Source organism: Manduca sexta, chromosome 17 (genome assembly GCF_014839805.1).
Source record: "Manduca sexta isolate Smith_Timp_Sample1 chromosome 17, JHU_Msex_v1.0, whole genome shotgun sequence".
In the NCBI taxonomy this organism is placed as follows: Eukaryota; Metazoa; Arthropoda; class Insecta; order Lepidoptera; family Sphingidae; genus Manduca; species Manduca sexta.
This window is the reverse complement of record NC_051131.1, coordinates 387,508-411,009: the sequence shown is the minus strand read 5'-3', so window position 1 is coordinate 411,009 and position 23,502 is coordinate 387,508. Positions and strand designations below refer to the sequence as shown.

General features: G+C 38.7%; 1 protein-coding gene across 1 annotated transcript in view; it reads right to left on the bottom strand.

Annotated features, from left to right (window-relative positions):
* Window positions 1–23,502, bottom strand: part of LOC115443111 — a 179,471-nt gene that overhangs the window by 116,984 nt on the left and 38,985 nt on the right. Inside the window, 8 exon segments of the mRNA XM_037439568.1 lie at window positions 9,950–10,110; window positions 10,569–10,661; window positions 11,539–11,661; window positions 12,086–12,271; window positions 12,614–12,854; window positions 13,080–13,224; window positions 13,406–15,535; window positions 15,827–15,928. Of these exon segments, the coding sequence (XP_037295465.1) occupies window positions 9,950–10,110; window positions 10,569–10,661; window positions 11,539–11,661; window positions 12,086–12,271; window positions 12,614–12,854; window positions 13,080–13,224; window positions 13,406–15,535; window positions 15,827–15,928 (3,181 nt within the window).

Genomic DNA, 23,502 nt, shown 5'->3' with positions numbered 1-23,502 from the left:
CGAAAGACGTTCCCGCAAGAAAAAGAATAAATCAATAACGCAGAAGACGTAGAGCGAAACGAGATAATTAGGAAGTACTGTATAGTTAATGATTCGCTGTTGAATAAAACAGGTGGCAGCTCTGTGGGAAATTGCCTATAGAGACTATGGTATTAAATTTAAAAGCTGTTGCTTGTTACGTCAGCTCTCCTATGTTATCAGATAATCAAGTGCAATAAAATACAAGTACATCTGCTTTTAAGTGATTAATAGACTAATAAAAAAATTGCAACGAGTTTTGGCTTATTATCTAGTATATGTTCAAATATGGTGTTTATGTATATTTGCTAGGGTAATACCAGGCCGTTATCTTGTTTTGAATCGCGATTAATCTTTATTAATATGACAATTACTGTTAACAGCTAAATAATCAGTAGATTAATAATAAAAGCACTGAAACAAAAAAGAACATAGTTCTTATAGTGTTCTTTGACAGCAGAAATAACTAGCAAAGCTAGAACTATTTTGTACAATAACAGAAATAAAGTGCCTGATAAAAGGTCACAACCTACGCTTACAATACAAATGTTAGGCGACAAACTATTGTGCTGGCGTGACTGAATGTGAACCGAACATTGTGCACCAAACACATTCAATGACAGGTCAAAATACAGTTGCGAATGAGAACAACAAATACATTTCGGCGGCTGAGCGGATCAAACATCAACACCAGTGTAATGGCTTTATTACACCGTGCGAGTTAGTATACAAGTTGATCTGGTCAGTTACTGGGAGAACTCGTAGTGTATGGATGTATTATGCAAGTTACGTTTAAGCCGCAGAGGAGCTGCTGACTTGTTTCCCAATCTCCTGGTCTTTTTCAACTATAAAAACACAACTCTAATAGCCTTTAAGCCATTAAAAAAAAATCGTGTGATCAGCTCTTCAAAGACTTATTTTTGAAACTGGACATTAAATGCATAGCAGTAGAAGCGATAATGCGCTTATTCCCCGCGATGAAAGAACAGCTAACAATTATGTCTTAGGTTAACGTATCACATACAAATCACGTTAAATCAAATTGCGAAGACAGTTACTAACTCGCCACTCAACTTAACTCACAGTGTGACTTGTAACTGATAATTGGACGAACAATATAAATGACAATGGGTTGCAGTGTATACATCCTTGTACTGTTCGATAGAGTATCAACTGGAATAATACAAGGTCTGTACAAATGACTGTTCTATTCAGCGTAGTGTATCTTGTGTCAAGAGAATAGCTGAGGATGTTTGTACAAAACATTATCACGTCTGCTTTAGAGGCTTAATGGGTATTATTAGGTTTAAGTGGACATTATCAGCAAATACAAACGATTTGTAAAACGTTTCAACTTCACTGCTACGAGGAGTGCTGCTGTAAAGAAACTCAGTGTATATAATAATATCTTCACAAGATATTGTGTAGGATGTAACCCAATGAAACTCACGTAAAACGAGACTGATTTTTATTAGGACGGTAGATCGAGGACAGGCCTGGTCGAACTACCCTCGACTCCTTTATAAATATTTCTATACTACATTATACATTATAGGTACGTATATATCATAATATAAAAATTACAATTACAAAAATATTGACGCTCAGGTTTGACGCTGGCGAAGACGATCGAAATGTTAACACAATGTTCTGGTATAATTTCATGGCGTAATCCCCTAGTAGATAGGTAGCACTGTAAGTAGTGCTGTAATTCACGGAAACGTCTTTCCGATGACAAAGCGAAGAGCGTATCGCCATATAGGAGCCTAATTAATCTCAAGTAACTCAATCGGATCGAAAAACTGACAACAAAAATGATTGCGCTGGTAAGACATCAAATTCACAAAACACACTGGTCACTAATAAAGAAAATCATGAGAATAGCATATACACCCATAGATGAACGTCAATCATAATCAACCAGATGTTATGAAAAGCTTTTCCCACTAAAAAAAAGTCCCTAAAACGATTCCGCATCATCCATTTAAAAAATGAAATGAAAAAATCTAAAATACCAGGATATAAAGCAGCCTATGTGTTAACCAGGACACGGTCTACCCATGTCACCAAATTTCATCCAAACATATTCAGCTGTTTTTGTGTTTACTTCTAACGTAGATATAAAAAAAACACTACATATCGCATACATTTACAATATTAGTAACAGTACGAAGAATGATATACATTGTTCTCTTCGTTTCGACGACATAATATAACTAATTATAGTTAATTATAAACACCATAGGTATCTTAGCTATTCGGATTTGCATACTCATTTCGAACGAAGCGTGACCGTCACTCGTCGGTTAAATTAATTATAGATTTTAATGAGAAATATTTCTAAGAATGTTAACTTTGTAGTGAACTCTGAGCGTCTCGAGAATTCTTTTGAGCTCGCGTTGGTTTTATGTCTTGTCAAAACAGATGGCTTATTGATCCAGATATTTTTATTTTAATGGGATACGTTGGATTTGATTATATTTTTAAACCTATATAGTGATGGGCTCGCCGCATCAACATCTTTAAATACAATCTTCAGGAATCACGTAGGCGTTCTTGCGGGCAATTATGACAAATTTAAATAGATATTTATAGGAAGTAGTGATTTAGATGTTACATATTTCTCGTAGTTCATATATTATAGGGATCAGAGTGTATCACATACTGCTATTGTTAATTGGAGATAGACCCTTGTGTACGTAGACTATAGAATGACAAAAAATAAAGCACATAATGCGTAAAATATTCGCTATAAATATTTGACATTTGTAAATTACCAAAAAAGGTCACTCTCTAAAGATGAATTGCGCAACTCGCCCCAGCGTTCAAAAGGTTTAACATAATTTCACTTTACGGTATTTAGCCGGCATACAAATGTAATTTTTTGCATAATAAAATAATTAATGCTAGTGAAATGTCTCGCTAAACTCTCAAATTTGCACACAAAATAACGATTGTGTGCTCCAGAGGCGTGTGGTACACTGATGTATATTTGCGACAATATAAAGTTTAAATTTTGCAAATATATTCGCCATTGTGCATAGACATTCTGTGATAGGTGTCTGGTCCGTTTGTGGTATTACCGGTTGGTCTATTTTTACTGTGAAATAAACGTGTAACATATTGTCGCTTACGCATTTGAGAGACATTTTATACCTACTAGACTCAACATATAATGATCATGGCTGCAGTTTTTGAAACGTCATGAGGAAATTAATATATAACAAACCGCGATAAAATCCGAAAACTTGTTTTATTTCGATGTCATTTCCATATAATAGCTGCTTGTTGGCTGACAAACGTATTGCTATGCTATACTTTATATTTTGCTCTGAGTGATGTTTATGTTTAGTAGCCTTTAAAAATACAGAAATTACTATATAATAAAACATTAAGTACCTTTCTGATGCAAAAGGTAAAATGGATTCGCTTTCCGAACAGCCTAAAACTATGTAAGCCGCGTATTCAAATTCATATTTCTCATGTTCAATCTCATTATCACATAATCTCAAAATATGCGTAGGAATTTAAAGTTCAAGTCTTGATACGCGACCGTCCCAATAAACTTCTCGGAATCCCTCGACGTTAACGATTTGTTATGATTTTGTTCCGTTTCGTTTGAACACGTCGCGATAATGTATGCCACTTATATGGTGTTTATTTCTAGAAATTATGTCGTATGTGTCGATAATGATAGATGAATCATTTGCAGATAGGTTATTATATTTTTTTATCAAAGGACGGTAAAGAGAAAGCGAGTGTGTACCTAGTGTTTATCGAGAAATGTTCATGGAAATATTTCATTGAAGTTATTACGGGAATCGATGCTGCTTCAGAAAAGCGTGGCTGAAAAGAATGAATAGCATAAAGGCCATCGTAGGTCATTGATTATACGATCTATATGTACATATATAAGGTCAGGGGGGCTTATTCCGTCTATGGGGGCAAATCCGTCTATTCGCAATTACGGGCGTTCTCATCGAAGGACAGCTTTCGTAGATGACTTAAGTAAAAAGGATTTTTAGGTGCCTTTATCTATGCGGCTATCAAAGCTGTCCTTCGATAAGAACGTCCATAATTGTGAAAAGTCGGATTTGCCCCCGTAGACGGTATAGGGCCTCCTGAACTAACTATACAATATAAAAATTGTCCAAGAATTTATTGCCTTGTGATTAGTATTCACAGGCACGTACAAATTCATGGATGAACGGATCATAAGTGACTTTAATTGCAATATCTTGCCCGTAACCATATTTCTTGTTCACCGCGCTCGCACCTTCAAAGTTTCATACTACTCGAATTATTCCACGCGTATATTTTTCGCATTACGTGCTATCTCTAAGCATGTTTCCTACAATATTATGGCAACGAATGATTCAGCGTCGGCATAATGTTGCAGAAAAACTATTCCACTCTGTTTTCAAATTAATTTAAATATTTAAGTATATTCCATAAATGTTGTTAAGAAATTTTCCTTTACTTACATAGAATCTATATTAAATAGGCGGTATAGGTAATGCATGCAAAAGCACTGATTCACTTCTAGGCTAATTAGCTCGCATTGTGATAAACCATAAAGCCTTATAAGTGTAGAAATCCTTAGCGGAAAGCTACCGAGGAAACCCTTTACTGGCGAGTTGGGTCAACGACCTAATATATTTTCTTTTTATTATTGTAGAGTTGCTTGCGGTTCGATCTGCACAAGTAAAAGTTCCGGTGTACTTTTCCGGAACACAAAGTAGTTTATATGCAAAGATTTATTTATATGCAAAATTATATCAAAATACGTTCAGCAGTTTTTGCGTTTGATACAAAAAAACAAACAAACATTTTTACTTTTCACATTTTATGAAATCTCTTTGAATCACATCAAACTAAAAAGACTCAAAATACACACACACTACAGAAACATATCCCGCCGAGTAGATATTTATCGAGTCCATTTCAGTGACGGTCTAGCGCGCATCATACTTGCAAATAACGCCGTACGTAGCTTTTTATTGCGTCTAAATACGCCTCCAAATACTATGAACATAAAAAGTGGTTGTTATTATGTTTTATACGTACCAAGGGAGTGAAACTCATTTTAAACTCACGTTATAGTCGTTTTAGAACATACGCCTTTTATCCCCAAAGGGAAGAGGGACACTTCTCAATGCCGTGCGCGCTCATCACACAGATTTGGATATATTTTATAACAAACCTTGTCATGTTTACAATAGTAGCGAGTTATTTTTAGAAATGCTTTAAAACGTTCCCTTTGTTTAATTAAGTATTGGAAATAGTATTAGTTATCTTGATTTTATTTTATTATTGTCGTAGTCATTAGTAAATTTAAATTTAGAGTTAGTTTATATTGTTAGATGTAAATGTTTTGGCTAAGTGCTGTAAACTTTTTTTAAATTAAATAAATAAACTAGTACACCCACTTCGCCATGTGAACTCCGTTACATGATATGATAGGGAACGAGTCTATCGCCATATCTAACATATCGTTTTGAAAATACAATTTGAATGATTTATTACGTTAAATCGCGATAAACACCATACTTAGTTTTATTTCAATACATTATAAATGTTTTTGATTCTAGATATAGAATTTTTATCTTTAAGTATATCACTGTATAAAATGTGAGGTGTGTATATTGGTGAATTTGTAAGTTATGACCTTCATTTAAAATGTCACTGGCTGACATAAAACATTTTGCATTTATCACTTCTACGTACAAAAAAAACATGTAATTTTAAGTTATTATTCAGATTCGTCTCTTTAATAAAACTAGAAACGTATCACTCTGAAGTCCAAACAGAACATACAAAACTAGAAATCAATCACAAACGATAATTATGTCGTTTAAAAAAATTATATCAATTACGTTATTATAAAATACCATAATTATTACAAACAGATAGTTACGTGTTTAAACGCTTTATTACCATACCGCAAACGGAAACGGAATGACTCCGCATCGAGAACATTCAGTAGCGGTCATTAAATGCAAACGAGATACAATCTGCAATTATTTGTGTACTCGAAAAACTAAACAAGCATGAAAGGTCTACGTATTTACAAATTAATTTTAAACCTTATACACTAGTGATAAGAACGCAAATGTAATGTTAATGAGGATAAAAATATCTAGGAATCGAAGAACTGGTTCAGGGCTAGGAAGCGAACAATTTATACGCTATGATTAATGTGATGATTGAATCGAATGCACCGGTCGCAAAAACCTCGACTACATTGTGTACGTACTACGTGCTCGTGAGGCATGACCTGCCCCAATCGGACGCTGCGCACGCGCCGCACCGACGCCGACGTCAAGAGACGTCTAACGTTAGAGTAGAGATTTTTTGTGATGTTGGATCACATTTTTTTTTAATACTTCTATTAACAGATTTCTGTCGGAATCACCGGTCTAAACCATCCTAACGATAAAAACTCCACCGTTCCTTACATAGAAGGTTGTGGGGACCATGTGCAATGTGCATGCAGTCGTAACCAGGAGTCGGCTCTTGGGAAGAGCTACAATTAGAGAAATAGAGGCCGTATAAATACATAAATCTGAATTTTAAGTAAAATTTCATATCGATATATTAAACAGCAACTATGCTAAAATACTGAACTTAATTTGACAGCGTCTCAACTAACATCAGATTTGCGAGCGAAACTAAGTTGAATCAATTAATACAGCCCAAGACCTCACGAGGATCACAAAAGACGAGATTTTTTTGTTTATATTTGGGTGCGGAAAAGTAATCCCATTGCACTTAATGGTAAATGGAGTGCGGTGCAATAGAATGTCGATTGACGAGGGATGATTACCCCTCGGCAGTCCACACAATTATGCCAGCCTGTTGGAACCGGATATACACACGATGTTTGATCACCTAGTACTAAGTTAATATTCACTATACCAGAATTGGAGTATTTGGCAATCTCTATTCGCATTAATAATAATAATCCTTTTTTTGTGACTTAAATGAAACCCAATTTATGCACAGTTTGCAGTGTCACTGTGGTTACGTTATTAAAACATAAATAGAAACACATTACTGCAAATAGAACGTTCCAATCATTAAACGAAATTTTCCCGTTTCACGTTTCTGATATTAATTTGTTTGCAAGACAACTAATTTTATTTTTTTAAAGCGCTAATATCAGATTGTTTGAACGGTTGACAGAACATGCAGACAGCAATGTAAACGATAATTTAAACTACGCATCACTAATAAATAAACTTGCATACAACACAAAACCATTGTATGTGGATTATTTATGGTCAACGGATTATATTTTTTATTATTTTTTCATGATAAAGAATCGCTGACGGCGTGTGAGCTCAAGCATGTATATCTTCTATAAGTGAGATTAGATAATGAAAGTACGCCTGCCCATTAAAGCTTTGCGACCGCAGCGCCGCGAGTGATCTAATGCGGAACTAATTACAATATATTCAAGCGTTTGGAATGGTGTTCAGTTTTTTTGAACATTTGTGTTCTGTGAGTGAGATTTCTTTTAAACGTTGCTTGGTAAAATATATGCGCGTCTTAGTATCATAAAAGTTTTAATTGTAAACAGTATACTTGATTATAGGTACAAATATAAACTTGAATGAAACAATAATTATGTACATGTGGATATAATAAATGAAATAAAATATTATAAATGCACCTATTTTATTATGTCTGTATCGATCCAAAGGTCGACAGGTAGAAAATACCTTTGACATTAAATCCACCTATATACTTCTCTGTATAATGATGTATAAATAAACACGAATATAAGTCTTATTTAAAAGTACAATCATACACAAATTAAAAACAAATAAAATTAAATAATAACTGCTAATTTTTCGCAACATTACCCCAAAACAGACAACAATTCATGAGTCAAAGTACCTGGAAACCTAACAGTATGTAAATAGCGGTTATGGCGTGGAACTAAAATTGCAGTTTAATTTGCGATGTTGCGCCAAAACGCTTCCGCTATTTACGGCTTACAGTCACTATTGTTGGAGTGATGCGCTGTTTATTTTGCAACTATTGCTTTCGCGAAATGTAGCGGTTTTAGTAGGGCAAAGCCTGTCCTTTGCTGATCCCTCATCCCTGTGGAGTTAATGTATACGCCTGTAATAACTGAGTTGTGAGAGTATCTTGCTTATTTATGTGGAAATGATGCGAGTGCGTTTAGGGTCCATAAAAGATATTTTTATTTGACAATGCCTGTTTCACTGATCATGTCTCACTTCTTAATGTTGTGAGGCGTAAACTAGGTATGTAGGCAGAAATACTGTCATCCATCCATGATCCATCCATCATAATTTCATGGCACATTTAAAAACCAACAAAACCGAATATTTTGTGTTCCCCTAAGGATATAAATTAATGATGACCAAACAAGGCCTAAATCTACATCTTTATCCACGATATAATTTTTTTCAGAAAATTATGACTTTTTAAATACACTTTTCATCACAATTTACTGACATGTGACATCAAAAAAAATTATGCGAAGAAAACACCATTAACTACCAACATTTGAGATTATTAAGAATCAACAAGGACAATTTATGGAACTAATCACTTTGATATATTAAAATTACAATTGAATACTATTTGTACACGGCTTCATCCATTCTACACGTCATCAGGACAAAAAAAATCACGTGATAACATTACTAGCCTGTCTATACTGTCTTACGGCCAGGCGAGTTAGAGTGAGTGAGTTTGTAGAAGACTAATGAGAGAGATACGGCTACAATCCGCTCTGTCAATGTAGTGCGAGTTGGTAGACTTCACATCGATTTTTTGGTACAATTTTTAGGTATTGGAGCTTACAATACACATCACGTTCGAAGGGATAGGCAGAGGTGTTACAAGGGCACTCACTTTTCGCTAAAGTATCCTTGTGTGATCTCGGATTAGGATCCGAGAATCGGTGTAGACACCGCTTAAGAAAGAAGCTCTTTATTTGTAAATTAATAAAAAAAATAGTTTGATAGCCTCAGAGATTAGCGCATTCAAACAGACAAACAATCTTCTTTGTATATAGAATAGATTAACAGATAGCGTGAGATGAATAATAAAGCGAAACAATAGAACTAATGTGCATTGTTAACGTATTTGAATGGTAATTACTAGATTACTAGTTAACCCAGTTGGTTGACGGATCTTTGTAACAAAAAATAGTTAATCATCGCACCATTAGTGCGCATTTCAATTCTCGAGAGGTTTATAATTCATGCAAACAAGGTTAAATTTAGAATCGATTTTAATATTTTTTCTGTATAATATTGCGTTCGATAAAGCGTGGACACTGAGTACTTAATAGTAAACAACGGATAACGATATTTTTTTTATCGATAAATTCCGAATATCGATACGAATATAATTTTTCATCATTCTCTCTTATTCCATCCAACGGTTGTCTGTAAGAGATTGCCGCGAGCGATAAAACCGCCAATTGTACCTCCTTTCAGCCGTTATTGTTTTAATATTAAGCACAGTGTTTTGTTTATGATGTACAATAAAGCTATGAAATAAATATAAATATTTATAAACACCACAAGAACTAATTTTATAATTTTGTATATACCATTTTTTAGGTAGGCAGGTTTAATCTTGCTATGTTTTGTCGGAATGTGTGCGGAGTGGGCCTCATACTTTGAGCTTTAATGTGGGCAGCATAAATAGCTTTTTGTCCATTCCTGTATCTGAGGCTAAGGCTTTATTAAAAAAATATTTAGATTTTATCAAAATTTAGTAGGCACGGGTAAAAGTGGACGTACGGAGCGACATAGTCGTGAAATAACGACCAAGCTACTTAAATAAAGATTTAAAAAAAAAAAAAAAAAAACAAACATCCGAACATGTACTCAAAAAGATGCTGTGTGAGGTGGAGATGTAGTGTGTATGTGTGGGTGAGTACCTGAGCAGGCAGGTGAGCTGCAGGTCGTTCTGGTGGCGGTGCAGCGCGGCGTGTCCGTCCACGCGCACGGCGTGCACCTTGTCGCGCACGGCGCCGCTGCAGCCGCCGCAGCGCTCGCGCAGGATCGACATTATGTTCGGCTGCCGCAGGAACGCCACCACCTGCAACACGACTCACTGCAGCGCCCGGGCCACACGCCGCAAACACTAGACCCTTGATTTCCGAGTGCTCCAGATAGGACCACGAGAGACTCCACGAGAGTCTACGTTGGCGTGACCAAAAAATGGGGGCTCACATTTCGTAAGCGGGGTGTACGAAAATTTATCTTGTTTTGATAGTAAAGAACCTGAAATGTTGACTTGACTTCATCTCATGCTCGTCGACACTTTGTTTGGATTGTGCGTTACTTAACATCAGGTGCAATGAAGTATCACAAGGAGAATGCCAAGGACATCGTGAAAGCGTTGATCCCATGGGTTGTAAGGTCGACGAACCCAACATAACCGTTCAATTGCACCCCTAGAAACTGAAAATTAGTAAAGACCGTATCATCTCCAGGACTTAAAAAAAAACAAGGTCATATAGCAACAAAAGAACAAATTCTACAAAAAAGTCGTACCTTGTCATTATAGGCAATAGGTATTTCTTGGTGTGTGCTGTGCGCTTGCGCATCGGACGCTGTAAGCGGCGGCCGTGGCGGGGGAGTCGGCGCCTGTGATAAACAACACTCATTATTTTGATTATAAACGTAATATGCGTAACATATTCTTAATAAAAATAGTAACGTGTAAAAATAAAAATAAAAGAACGACACAACTACAAAAATAAAGTGACAACTAAACCTAGCTAATGCTGTGAGGCTAACAACAACGAAAAATCGACTACAACAAAAATCAAAGCAAAACCAAACGACACAAATGAACAACAGATACATATCATGCCATCACGATCTAAACATAAACAACGATGATAATTCACACCCAGCGCAACAACATGCACCACAAGCATGCTAAAGTGTACTACAACATTAAGATGGTAATTGATTAATACTGGCAGCTAAAAATATTGTCTTAAAAAAATAATTTAAATTATCCATCTCTTTATCGATAATAAATTCTGATGGTAGCTCTTGCTTTCTTACCATAAATCGACATTTTGCGTATTCGATGTTATAATAAAAATACGTCAGGGCTCATCTTTTATTTCAAAGTAAATTAAAAAAATAAAGTAAAAATAATAGTAAATTCTGATAAAAAATTATAAACAATCGATATGTCCTATTTCAAGTTCAATTTAACAAATGTAACGTCACGTGACAAAATTTATTGTCCAACTAATTTGCAATTTTTATTAGCATTTATCAAGTAGTACTCCCCTTTGACCCTATTAATTAAGCTTGCAGTATAATCAATTACCATCTTTCATCAAGGAACAGTTCACTTAATTAAAATTTTCTCGATATCGATATCGTCACTTTAGCATGACATTTCAAGTTATCGACCAAGAACGAATGCTCCTTTCCTACTGCGGCCGTCAAGTGAACGATTTCTTTGATTCCTACAGATGCAGTGAGCGGCAGTGCGGGTGACCTGGTGCAGCGCGGGGCGGCGCCGCTGCGGCAGGAGCGGGGAGAACGGCCCCGCCTGCGGCGCGCGCGGCACGCGCGGGTCGATGAACGTCGTGCGCCGCATCACGTGGTCCACGAAGAACCGCTGCACACACACCGCGTCACGTGTCACATCCACTATCGACTACTCGCGAGTCGCGTCACTATCGCTCACAAAATTATTCAGCATGGCTATTTTATTTAAGAAGTATATTGTAACTTGTTGGGAATGAAATTTTATAGAATCCTAGTATATCTTAATTTCTTTATTTAAAAAAACGACGATTTTTATCGACTTCTTCCTAGTCCAAACTTCGGCGATTTTTAAATTCTATCTTTGTTTGTCAAAGTATCAATACAAAATATCACGTCATCTATCATTCAATGTACAAAAATACATATCTCAAGTAATATTTAAATAAGTTATCGACAAGTGAAATCATCTTTTATCAATCAGTTTTATTTGTGATAAAGAGTAGAGTTGTTCCTTAAAAATATGTATAATTCATTGTAGACATCGTTGTACCCACCTTCCCATTCCGGTCGAGTTTGGTGTCCCAGCCCAGCGGCAGGTCCCTGTCGGTCTCGCTGAACATGTTGACGAGCGCCACGAGGTCTCTGTTGTGTTGGTAGCGCTCGAACGACGACGTGTCGCGACGGATCTTCGATATCATGTGCTTCAGCGTCGAGTTGCAGTTGTATAGGGCGGACGCGTCCTGGAAGTAAAGAGGTAAGGTAAAATAAATTGCCAGATCCAGGAATTAAAAGTGATGAGTTAAGGGATAAATTAGATGTGGATATAAACCAAACGATTGAGTCGAAAGTTTCTTGGTCTCTCTATAATTCTAATGGTCTACACCAAAATCTCACCAATCATCTTAGAAATGTCATTTACATGTATGATCAGAAATCAGATGTAATCAAATAAAATCCTTTCACGGGCCAGAAAAATCGTTTCCCTATGTTCTCGTACATGTTACAATTGTCTTACAATATTATACCTTCAGACATTTATTCTTAACATTACAAACTAGTGACCATGGTTAGAACGTTCTTACCTGATTCATATGCAATATGGAGTAGAAGTCTGGCCTGGCGAGGAACTCAGCGGCGGGGTGCGGCGCGTGCGGCTCGGTGTTGCGCGACGTGGATGCGCCCGCGCATGCGCCCGCCGCGGGGCCGGGGGAGGGACTCGGCGCACACGCGGGGGCGGGCGGGGCGCCGGGAGGGGGCGACGCGCACCCACCCTCCTCCTCGGACAACTGCGTGCGGGTCATCGTGCGCCGGATGGATTGGTACCTGGAAAAATTTGGGATAAAGATGAATTATAGAAAACAAGCGAGAGTCTAAACGATATCCGTTTATCGATTGTTTTTCTTTTAAAACTTTAAGTCTACACGATCAAATGTCACGACTGATGGTGAGCGCTACGCCTGCCGATAAATAATAGCAAACTACTGAAATGATTTTTTGAAATAACTTCACTACCTTCATCACTTTAAGATACTTAGTTAAACACCTCACCTGCGGTCCAATTGCCTCCTCTGCACTTCAGGCGCTGGTGATCTCGGAGTGGTACCGTTGGCACTGGGCCGCTGCCACGTCGTCGTCCTGTTGATGTGGTCGATGTAGAAGACTCGCCCGTGGCTGTCCATACGCGCTTCCCAGCCTGGAAAATGAAAAGTTTTTGGTATAACTATTGGTCATAGTTTTTTCCTTATTATTAACACAAATAATAATGTCGATACATTTATGAAATATTATATTTTTAAACTACATCGTCTTTTTGAAGATGCTCGAAAACTTAATTCAAAAAGCTAAAAAGGGTTAGCAGTACAAAATATACAGACCTGCAGGTAAAGGCTCTTCACACTCGATTATCCCTCCGATCATATTAGCTGGGAAGTCTCCAGTTAACGCCATCTGCCTAGAAGCCCTTTCTGGTATAGAAGGGAGCCTTATACCAGCCATGTGCCTCAGAGGCGTCGGCGATGCAACAGCGTTATCATTATCATCATTATCGTCTAGAGGTCGAGGTCGCCTTAAAACTACATCATCAGGGGGGCCAGCATGCACAATCGTGAAGTGGTTACTGTTCACAAACTCCAAATTAGGTGATCTAATCTCCGAAGTTCTCAATTCATTGGTGAATTCTACCATTTCGAAGTTCTCATGGAGCCTGTTTTCAGTATTTTGAATTGGAGGTGGATGTAAATCTGGCGGAGGTAACGGCCTAGGTCTTCGTGCGTGGTGCGTAGGCGTAGGGGGACACTGAGGTACTGCGTTACCCGCTAATGCTGCTACTCGGGTCAACACCCTAGGATGCGGTCGCAAAGGACTCTCACCGTTGTTCTTCGAGTTCGACACTTTATGTGGTGAATGTTTTGGTGTGCCATCAGTACCAAGATTCTTCAATAAATGCCTAGGTAAGCTAGAGTGTTTTGGCGTGGAATTGTCAGTTGAGTATTTTCTGTTCATCAGCATAGTGCCAACATTTGGCAATATCCTGTTGGATTCCTCTACAGGCGACGTGGAATGCGAAGAGTTGCAGGAACTCGCGCCATTTGAACCGTTGTTATCGATCTCTCTCGTTGGTGTGTCAATGTGAGACGAGTTTAAGAACGCAGTCATCATTGTAGGAGTGTTGGCACGACCAGAACTCTGCCTCGTCAGTGGTTTATGCCTCTTCATGACTATTTCTTTCTCCTCTATTTGGTTCCTGTTGTCATCTTCAAATTCGGAATGATTGCTGATATCATTGAGGAAGGTGTGTTGCGCCTTCTCTTCAGATATCGCATGGTTTGGCGTCAGGTTCACGCCATCTACAACGTCTATGGGCGGACTTGGCTTGTCTTTCCTTGCAAATGTCGTAGTGATGTAATTATCAGGTCCTATATCTTTAATAAACAACACTTTACTTCGACTAACACTCGGCGCTTCCTCAGGCGCTTCTAATATTGGTTTCGACTTCATATCATCAGTTAACCTAGGTAATTTAATGGAAGAAACTGCCGATTCACATAAGCTGCCATCAGTCTCAGGTGTCGCCAAAGGAGCAACGTTTTGGCCTCCTCGCCAAAAACTAGTAGTTGACGACATAGCTGCCTGGTTTCCGGAATAAAATTCACCAGGTTTGAAATCATTCAACTCGGCCTGCGTTGCCGCCGAATTGACGATGTTGTTTTCAGTGAAGAACTGCTCGTCCGTGTCGATCAGCTCGAACGTGAAAGTGTCTTCTGGCTTCATTAGCCTTTTTGGTTTCCTGTGCCTGTGGACCTGGGGCGGGGACAAGGCGTGCATCCTCTCGAGCGGCTTGTGCGACTGTCGCGGCGGGAGCGGCGGCACGGGAGACTTCTCCGCGTCACTGGGCATGTTGGCACTCTCCACATCGTACACAAACTTCATTATCTTGCAAGGATTCTTCGGCGACCAGATCTTATAATACTCAGTCCCTGGGGACGTTGGCGATTCGAAACCCATGTTCTTGGACTTCTTTTTGACTCCGTTTACCGTCTGTCCGCCTCCAGTGTCCACAGGCGGGGGACACTTCTTCTTCACGCCGGACGAGGTCGGCTTGCACTCTAAACCACTCTGAGATTCAATATTTACATGAGATTCATCACTTAAACTACTAGATAGAGATTTACTATCACATTTTGTTTGCATGAGATTGTTCCCGTTAGCTTCTAATGTACTAATTGAGCATTTGTTGACGTTGTCGCTAAGATGTTTGATGTCGTGGCTGGTGCCGGGGACGAACTCCACTCTCGGGGGACACTCCGAGTTCATCTCGAAGCTCTCGTTGTTGTAGGAGAAGGGCGACACGTGGTCGCCGCTGCGCTTCCTGGACATGCCCTCCTTGAGCCGCAGGGGCAGCTTCTTGAGGTCAACCTTGAACCGCGGCGGCAGCGTCGACGACTCCGCCGCGCACTCCTCGCCCTCGCCATTGTAGTAGCGAAAGCAGAGGAGTTGTTCGCAATCTGAAATAACGAAATCAAATCATGGTAAGTGTTGTTATTTGATATAAATTGAGACAATAATGCTGTGAAAGCATTACAATATGAATTGAGTATGTCGAACATTGTTTATGTTATTCAGTCTTACTCATATCATGCACGCAAGCTTTTTGGAACGTAATGAAACCTAAAGACCGTTTTCTTTAAATATTAATATACTACATACTTTTAAAGAGCTTATAATACTTGCATAAGAAATAAAATCCAACATAATAACAGCAACAGCCGAGTTCGCTTAATGAGATGAAACGTTACCTTCATAAGGTTGATTGGGCTCATCAAGAAGCCACATTATGTCGCCGCTGGTGCATCCGGTGGCCGGCACGCGCGCGACCTCGCCGGAGATGTCCGACGACTCTGTAACAACCATATAATCGTTATGTGAATTACTTAACATTTTAATACACATAGACATACACCTAAAAATCAAATAGATGTGACCTATACTAAAGTACTTTTTATCATACGTACAAGTCTTTCAATCCCACGACATATTATTGCATATCGTATCACAAATTTTATAGGTTTGAGGAAGGAAAATGCAGTCTGCTGTCATCTAGCTAAGACTAATCAGCAACCGAGATTGCCAGTTACATAAGCCTTAGGCTGCATCCCCGAAGCGCGGACGTATTATGTCGGGTATAAAACCACGAAAAACATTCGTCTCACAGTCCAGAGCCCCAATACGTCTAAAGCGAAACAAAGGACGTAATGAATCAACAGAACAACCCGCATATGTAATTTAAAATTTAAAACTTCGCAAGTGTCAGTAAATTCTAAGAAACGCTCATAAAAAACAGCATGACGATAATCCGTCCTTAATATTTTACATAATAAAATAATTTTACTTCGAGCACAAACATTAAATTCGCATTTTAAGTATAATCTTAATGGACACTTCCAGTCGTGTTTTATGAATGCGTTTAATATCCAAAAGATTATCCGCATGCAAAATGAGGGTAATTTACATGCGGGCATAATATACATTGGTATAAAGGAAATCATCAAACTTCTTTGAAGGGCAAATAAGAGCAAAAATTATTTGCAAATTCTCATTTAGAAGAACCGGAGGCGACGCGGCAGGCACGGTCGAGCGGTACGGAGTATTACCACTACCAGCATGTAATGCAAAACTCGTGCAGGTGCAAAACAGTCGACGCGACGTCAAAAACAAACAACCGCGAACTAAATGCAGCGCGGTGCGACCGCTGCGAGGGTCCTCGTTTTTTAACTAACAAAAATCAAGCGTAGGTCGAGTGCGCTTGCTGCGCTCGCTGCGGCCCCGCTCTGCGCAGACGCATCACAAATTATGCGCCCGACGTAATCACCGGATGCGGGAGTCGCCCGCACGTTTTATGCGAAATAATCGAAGCCACCGAATTGCCAGTTAATTGGAGAAACACGATCATAAATTACACAGGAGCAAATTGATTCCGCAAGCAAACCCGGCCGGTTCCGCTCAGGTATTACCATATTTTGATTGGAATAATATATGGATGGATGGTTAACATCTTTCTACCACCAGAACGCCGGTATATCGGGCCTTAATGGGATTGTTTACGGCAAACGTCCAAACTTTGTTTCCACAACACGCCTATTAGGTAAACGCGAGGGTATTTACAGGGAAAAGGAAAGGGTTTCTGTTGAACCAATAAGCAAATTCTGACTAAATCGCTGTATTATCATAACATTGTTTCCGGCGAAAATAATTAGAGTAAAGACATAATAAGCTACTCCTAATTTATTCATTTACAAATGTGTAAGGTTTCAAAATTATCTCTCATTTTTATATACAAATTCTACAGTCATAAATGGTTCTAAGCAGTTCGAAAATAAATACAAAGATGTGCTATCTCCATTTTAAAAACGCGTAACCGAGTTTCGCTTTCTAAAACGTAGATAAATCGTCTACCGACTGTCTGTCATACAATTCTGAAGATAACGCATCTCTCAGATCGCAAGCACATTACAGATGCTGAGCGCCGATCGTGACGCCGACGCTGCGATGACGTGCTGACGCGCTGACTGACGCGGTGACACAGAGGGCGTCTATTTCCGCCGGTGACGCAACATCCTCACGCTTCCGTCCGCAGGATACGGCGCGAGATACTCCAACAGAAACGGGCAGATCAACTGCGGGCTTCCGCGGGATTTGCGATAATGCGCCGCAGTATATCCGACTTCCTATGCCGAAACGTTGATGTATTTATGGCTATTTGGTCCAGTAAACGTGCCAGTAGGTTACCTGATAACATGTGATGCCTACGGCTTTGAAGTATCCACAATTCCAGCAGAATTGTATCAACTTTTCGGTGTAGGAAGGAAATGGAGAAATTGGTTATTTATCGACAATTACACTGGTCGAATGAAATGGATCGACAATGATAATTTGCATTAGTTTCGTTGAAGACAACTGTATCATCCTTGCCCAGCTAACTCAATGAAAAAATATATAAAACCAAAGAGCCTGGCTTTATCATTTTCGAATCTATACGCGGTCCTTTTTGTACACTCACTAGAATTCCAGAGAATACACATAGTCGACTAAAGCTAGAAATCTCGTGCATACTATTTCCACTAAATTACCTCTAACCACTGCATACCATGTTAATAACTCAGTCATGAAAGAGTTTTACATTATGCTTAATTTATATAATTGGATACAGAAAAGGTTGGTCGCAATAAATAAGTCCCCATTCATAATAAATAACGGAATACATTTCTGCTAACTACTGCGAGTTATCCCGCGGCAATAAACAAGGAATATGTTGACTAGATTACCATTCAATAAAATATAAGTAATATTGAAATAATTTAAGGCAGGTATTTAAATAAAATTCATTGTTATCTGTTATATGTTTAATGCCTAAGTTTCTATAGACAATTTAAAAAATAATAATAATAATCTCCACCCTAGTAGTCTCCATCCATTTTAATCTAAATAAATAGTATTCAAAGTAATGATATAGCACGAATACTTATCTAAACAACAAAGTAACCATCATCGTGGCATTTAATTTATTAAAGCCCCACTGACGCATCAAACAAATTACCCCTTGCCCATAGAATCTGCCCCTATAACCCAACGAAGAACTAATGCTAACCTCTATTAACATTTGTTTTTGTTTAAAAAACTGCCAATTGGTTTTTCCAATTATAATTTCTAACAAAAAAAAACTATAAGGAAACCCTGTCCATTAAAAAAACGCGTGAAAGATGTAATTTTTTATTTTCAATCTTGAATGGAATTTTGATTTCACATCTCAGCTTCCTAATAGGCATATCACTTTCATCAGAACTTGTCATTCTTCGTATTAGACCAAGATCTGATAATGACGCATTGACCACAGGAATAATACGATACTTTCATAAGGAAAGTCGAGGGAATCATAAGTTTCAATATGCGGTTACGTGTCATAAGACGTAGAATTTATTCCACGAATATTGTATCAGACATGTCGGTTGTTCGAATCCAACATATTAATAATTTTGCGATTTTATTGATACAGAATATACTTTTGAAAGATAGGGATAGGTCTGCTTATAATCTAGGTATATGTCACTTTTACGGTTAATTATAGCGATTGTTAGTTTATTTTAAACCTGTTAACAAATAATTTACTAATCCTATAGCGGGCATTATAATCGCTCTCTGACTATTACAAAGCACTATGTTCATTCATTTTAATTATTGATATTGGAAAAATAGATTCAAAGTTTCAGGTTGATAAACATTTTTTAAAAGACAATAATTCATGTTTCCCTCTTTAATTATATTTCGGAATTATTGCTTTTTTTTCTGAAAAAGTTAAAACCATGTGATTTAATAAATAACTCAGTTTTTGCTAAAATATAATAGAAAATTTTAATAAGCAAATTGTAAATATTGCTTATGTAATTTATTTAAGAATAATGTACTAATATAAATAACTGCATATTTTATTGACTACTATTAAATAATATTATGTATTTTATTTGCGTGACTTTAGCTTACATAATGCTAATGCAACTTACGAAGTTGTTAACATTAGTAAGGCGTTTGTAAGAAACTTACATAACTAAAACTTACAAACATAACACTGCTAATATCATCAAAAATAATCATGCCTGTATGCAAAATAGTTCCTCTTAATTTATTCATCAATATTCCTAGAGAAGAATGACGAGGGAAGTAAAAATGTATCGACAGCGGTCTAGTTCCGCTCGTTTTTTCGGGAATCACCGCTTGTAAAAAAAAAGTGAACATCCGAATTGCCGGAGAAACACGTGTTACTGACGTTTAAAACTATAAAAAAACATTCTACGAAATATGTCACGAAGAAACGTGACATACAGGCGTTAACGCAATTTTAGATGTATCATACATTTATATTAGGCACTGTCAAAAGCCGGCTTAACGATGGTAAACTATTTTACGTAGGCCTTCGATTTTTTTATTAATAATGAAAGGACTGCAATACAGAATCTCATTTACTAACGTGAGGAATCAGCGAGAAACTATCTAGTAATTAAGTCGGTCTATAACTACCATCCTGGCGCAGACGCACAAAAACAAAAAACGCGATGCAAATACACTGTTTAATATGCGTCATTTTTCTCACAATTAGAATTTACCAGACTGTGAAATGTAGTTATATGAATAAAAACGAGGAAAAGGATATCCACGCCATCTCGATGATAAGCATAATTAATACGAGGTATGAAGTGACCCGTTACGCGAGACAGGGGATACAGAAATAAAGAGTTAAGAGTAAATGCGCTATGTGTCACCCGGAGAACGTCCTAACCGTTCGGTAAGCGGAAGCCAGTAGTTAAACTAAACTACGGTCATTCCTCGACCCCTATTCCGTGCATCTGTTATTTGACGCCTACGCCCAACTGTTTTAACTCAGTTTTTTATATGAAGCATGATATCTTTTTAAGTGGACCCCTCAGTTTCACACGTTTCCCGGTTGAGACCTCGTACACTTAGGTAAACAAAGAGCACGTCAATGAGTAATAAAGTTGCTTACCGGTAAATAGTAAGATACCGTACTGACAGAAACAGACGCTCGGCTGTATCCGTCACGACACGTCGGGGCGTCAGGAAACGTGTGTTCAAAGGGCTCGGCTCGACGACAGATCCCCATTAGCAATGTGACGATTCGACAGTCTCAAGACCTCGTTAAGACCGCCGCTGACATGTGACCGTACTTCGTTTCCCACTTTCACACGATTGGCTTTCAACGTATTAACGGCTCATAGTAATCTCGACGACAAACGAAAAGCGGGCTTTAAAATCAGATATTTTTTAACCCCTCACCTCCCGAACAATAAAAGAGCCATTCGACAGCTAATACGTTCGTTTCGTAAAATGGCCGACGCATTTTAAAATTCCTTCCCGTTCATTCAGAGTTTCATTAAGGACCGGTTAATTTTACGAGTAGACCACTTAAGATTCTCAAGGGTGGGCACAAATCAGCGCCAATATCGGACGGTAACGAGTTGCCTCCCACCAAGTAATCTGTTCACAGGTAGCAAGTTTACATACACGTTTGACGATCAGTTACAATAAGTACTGATGAATTCGTTTCAGTGGTTGAAAGGTGAAGTAATATTACATAAAATCGCCAATCGTTATCGAGTAACATTAGTTACAGAGTCGTGAAAACATTAAAAAATGCATCCCATTTGTCTGGTCCGCCATACGTTTGAACATTTCAATTCTCCGTCCACCCACGGATTCAACGGCAAAGATCAGCAATAAGTCTTCAATTACACAACGAAATTGCGCGTTAATTGCGCATGCGCAAACTCGTTCACATGTTTCACTTAATTGATCGCAAAAATTCTTGGAAGCGGCCACCTCGGCTGCCGGGCTTCGTTGTTTTTCCACTATATGTAAATCCGGCGTGAATCATTAAAGTGCGATCGTAATAGTAGAATGCGCGTACGCAGCGCGATAGGCCCCAGCGCATGCTTTTGTAGTGGTAGAGCCGGCAGTGATTCATGTCGAATGTTTAACGCATCGCGTGACTTATATCCTGCCGGCTGACACGCGCAATGCAAAAATGCTTACTCCATTAAAGAAAGTGGAACGATACCTACATATAAAAGTAATGGAGTTCTATCGACATTTATATTATAGTCGATTCGAATTTTCATAAGCAGAATATAAAGTGTTCCATAACGATGTGTGGCGATGTATTATTCCGAGGTCAGGTAATATCGACTGCTCATGTAATTCATCGGTGAATAGGTGACAGCCCTGCATTTTAACTTTCTAATGTTGTCTATATTCTCATTAACTAGAACTTCACAAATGGAGTACAAAGTACTAACACTAGTTTATATAAAGACATCGGTACATTAATAACTGAATGAAGGATCATCACATTGTATCAGTGAGGCAACCTCACGGCGACGTTACCTCAAAGGGACCGTATAAGGCGTGATATTATCTGAGCATTTGATATGGTTGTCACCTCATAAGAGCCATTGAATACAGCGGCTATATTGCACGGTAAGTGAACCGTGCCTCTCCGGCGATGGGCACACGCGCCAGTTTCCACATAAGGGCGGTGCTGGAGGCCCGCGTTATCACCATGTACGGACGACAGGCGGCGGCCGGCCCGCGAGCTGTGTCAATAACTCAGCCCATTATGATCCAAGAAATTGACGTTTCGATACTTTGTTACACTAGTTCGAGTATTTTATTATCGTTAGCGTAAAGAATATAAATTTTAATGTAAAAATATATGGACCGACAGACGGGCGCGTGGGCGGCGGTGCGGCGGTGCGGCGCGGGCGTAACGCGACCATTATCAAGGCATTCGTGACGATCGACCACTCAATATCAACGGACAACTCTAATAGGGCATTTAGCTGTCAATTAGCGGCGATCGGACCGCATCGTAGATAAACTTACGATTGATGCTTCCTATTGTTGTACGTTCCATCGGTGACAGATCTAATCTACCATTGACGCAATCATAATATATGATTCATCAACTTTTACTGTGATAAACATCAAGTGCTAGTCGATATAAACAAAATGGAAACACGATATCAATTCGGTCTACTCCGTCTGCTGCATTATATTTATAGAAATCTTCAATATGAACGACCAATAATAGAAAAAGAGATAAACTCTGTACTAATGTAGTACCGATCGCCACGTGCGGTCCATTGATCGAGAGGTGGCGGTGGTGGTGGGGGATTCATTCATGTATAATGCGCTTGCGCATCGGTCGCGGTCGCGGACGCAAGCGGGCGCCGCGCCGAGCCGGCCCGTCGCTGCCAAACGCATGCCTCTCATTTCACGCGTCATAATCATAAATAATACTGACAGCCCGCCATATCAATACTGAACGACGTCGTTGAACCCAAACGATCACATTGTTATGAACGCTGGCGACTAATCTCGCATCGTCGATGGGCCTTGCTGTTGTCGCGCCGCGCTCCATTCAATAAAACCATTGGAGTGTCATTCGAACATCACAAAACGCCTACATTGCAATTAAGCAACGGAATACCGACATCGGTGCCGAGTGTAGGTGACAACCAAACTAAAATATAAAATTAACCGACCGATTAGGTAATAATGTAAACTTGTCTCTTGTGAATTAGGCAAGTGCTAATATTTGCGGACACCTACATACACTAACCTGCCGCATGCCGACCGGTCGCGACTCGCGGCCGCGGCACGAGTCAATAAACTCCCACTGTTTTACTAGCCAACAACTACCTACCACGTGGACTCACTGGAAAGTTCAATGAGGATCTCTCAATAATCACCACTCGACACGCCTTCAATAACGTTATTGGCTTGACTCATGACTTAACGCGCTATTATTACCCATATTCTGCCCAATTTGGCAAATTTTCGTTTATATTTTAAGTTCAATACCTATTCTCGTGACGGAGATTATTGACGCGATATAAAAAATCTC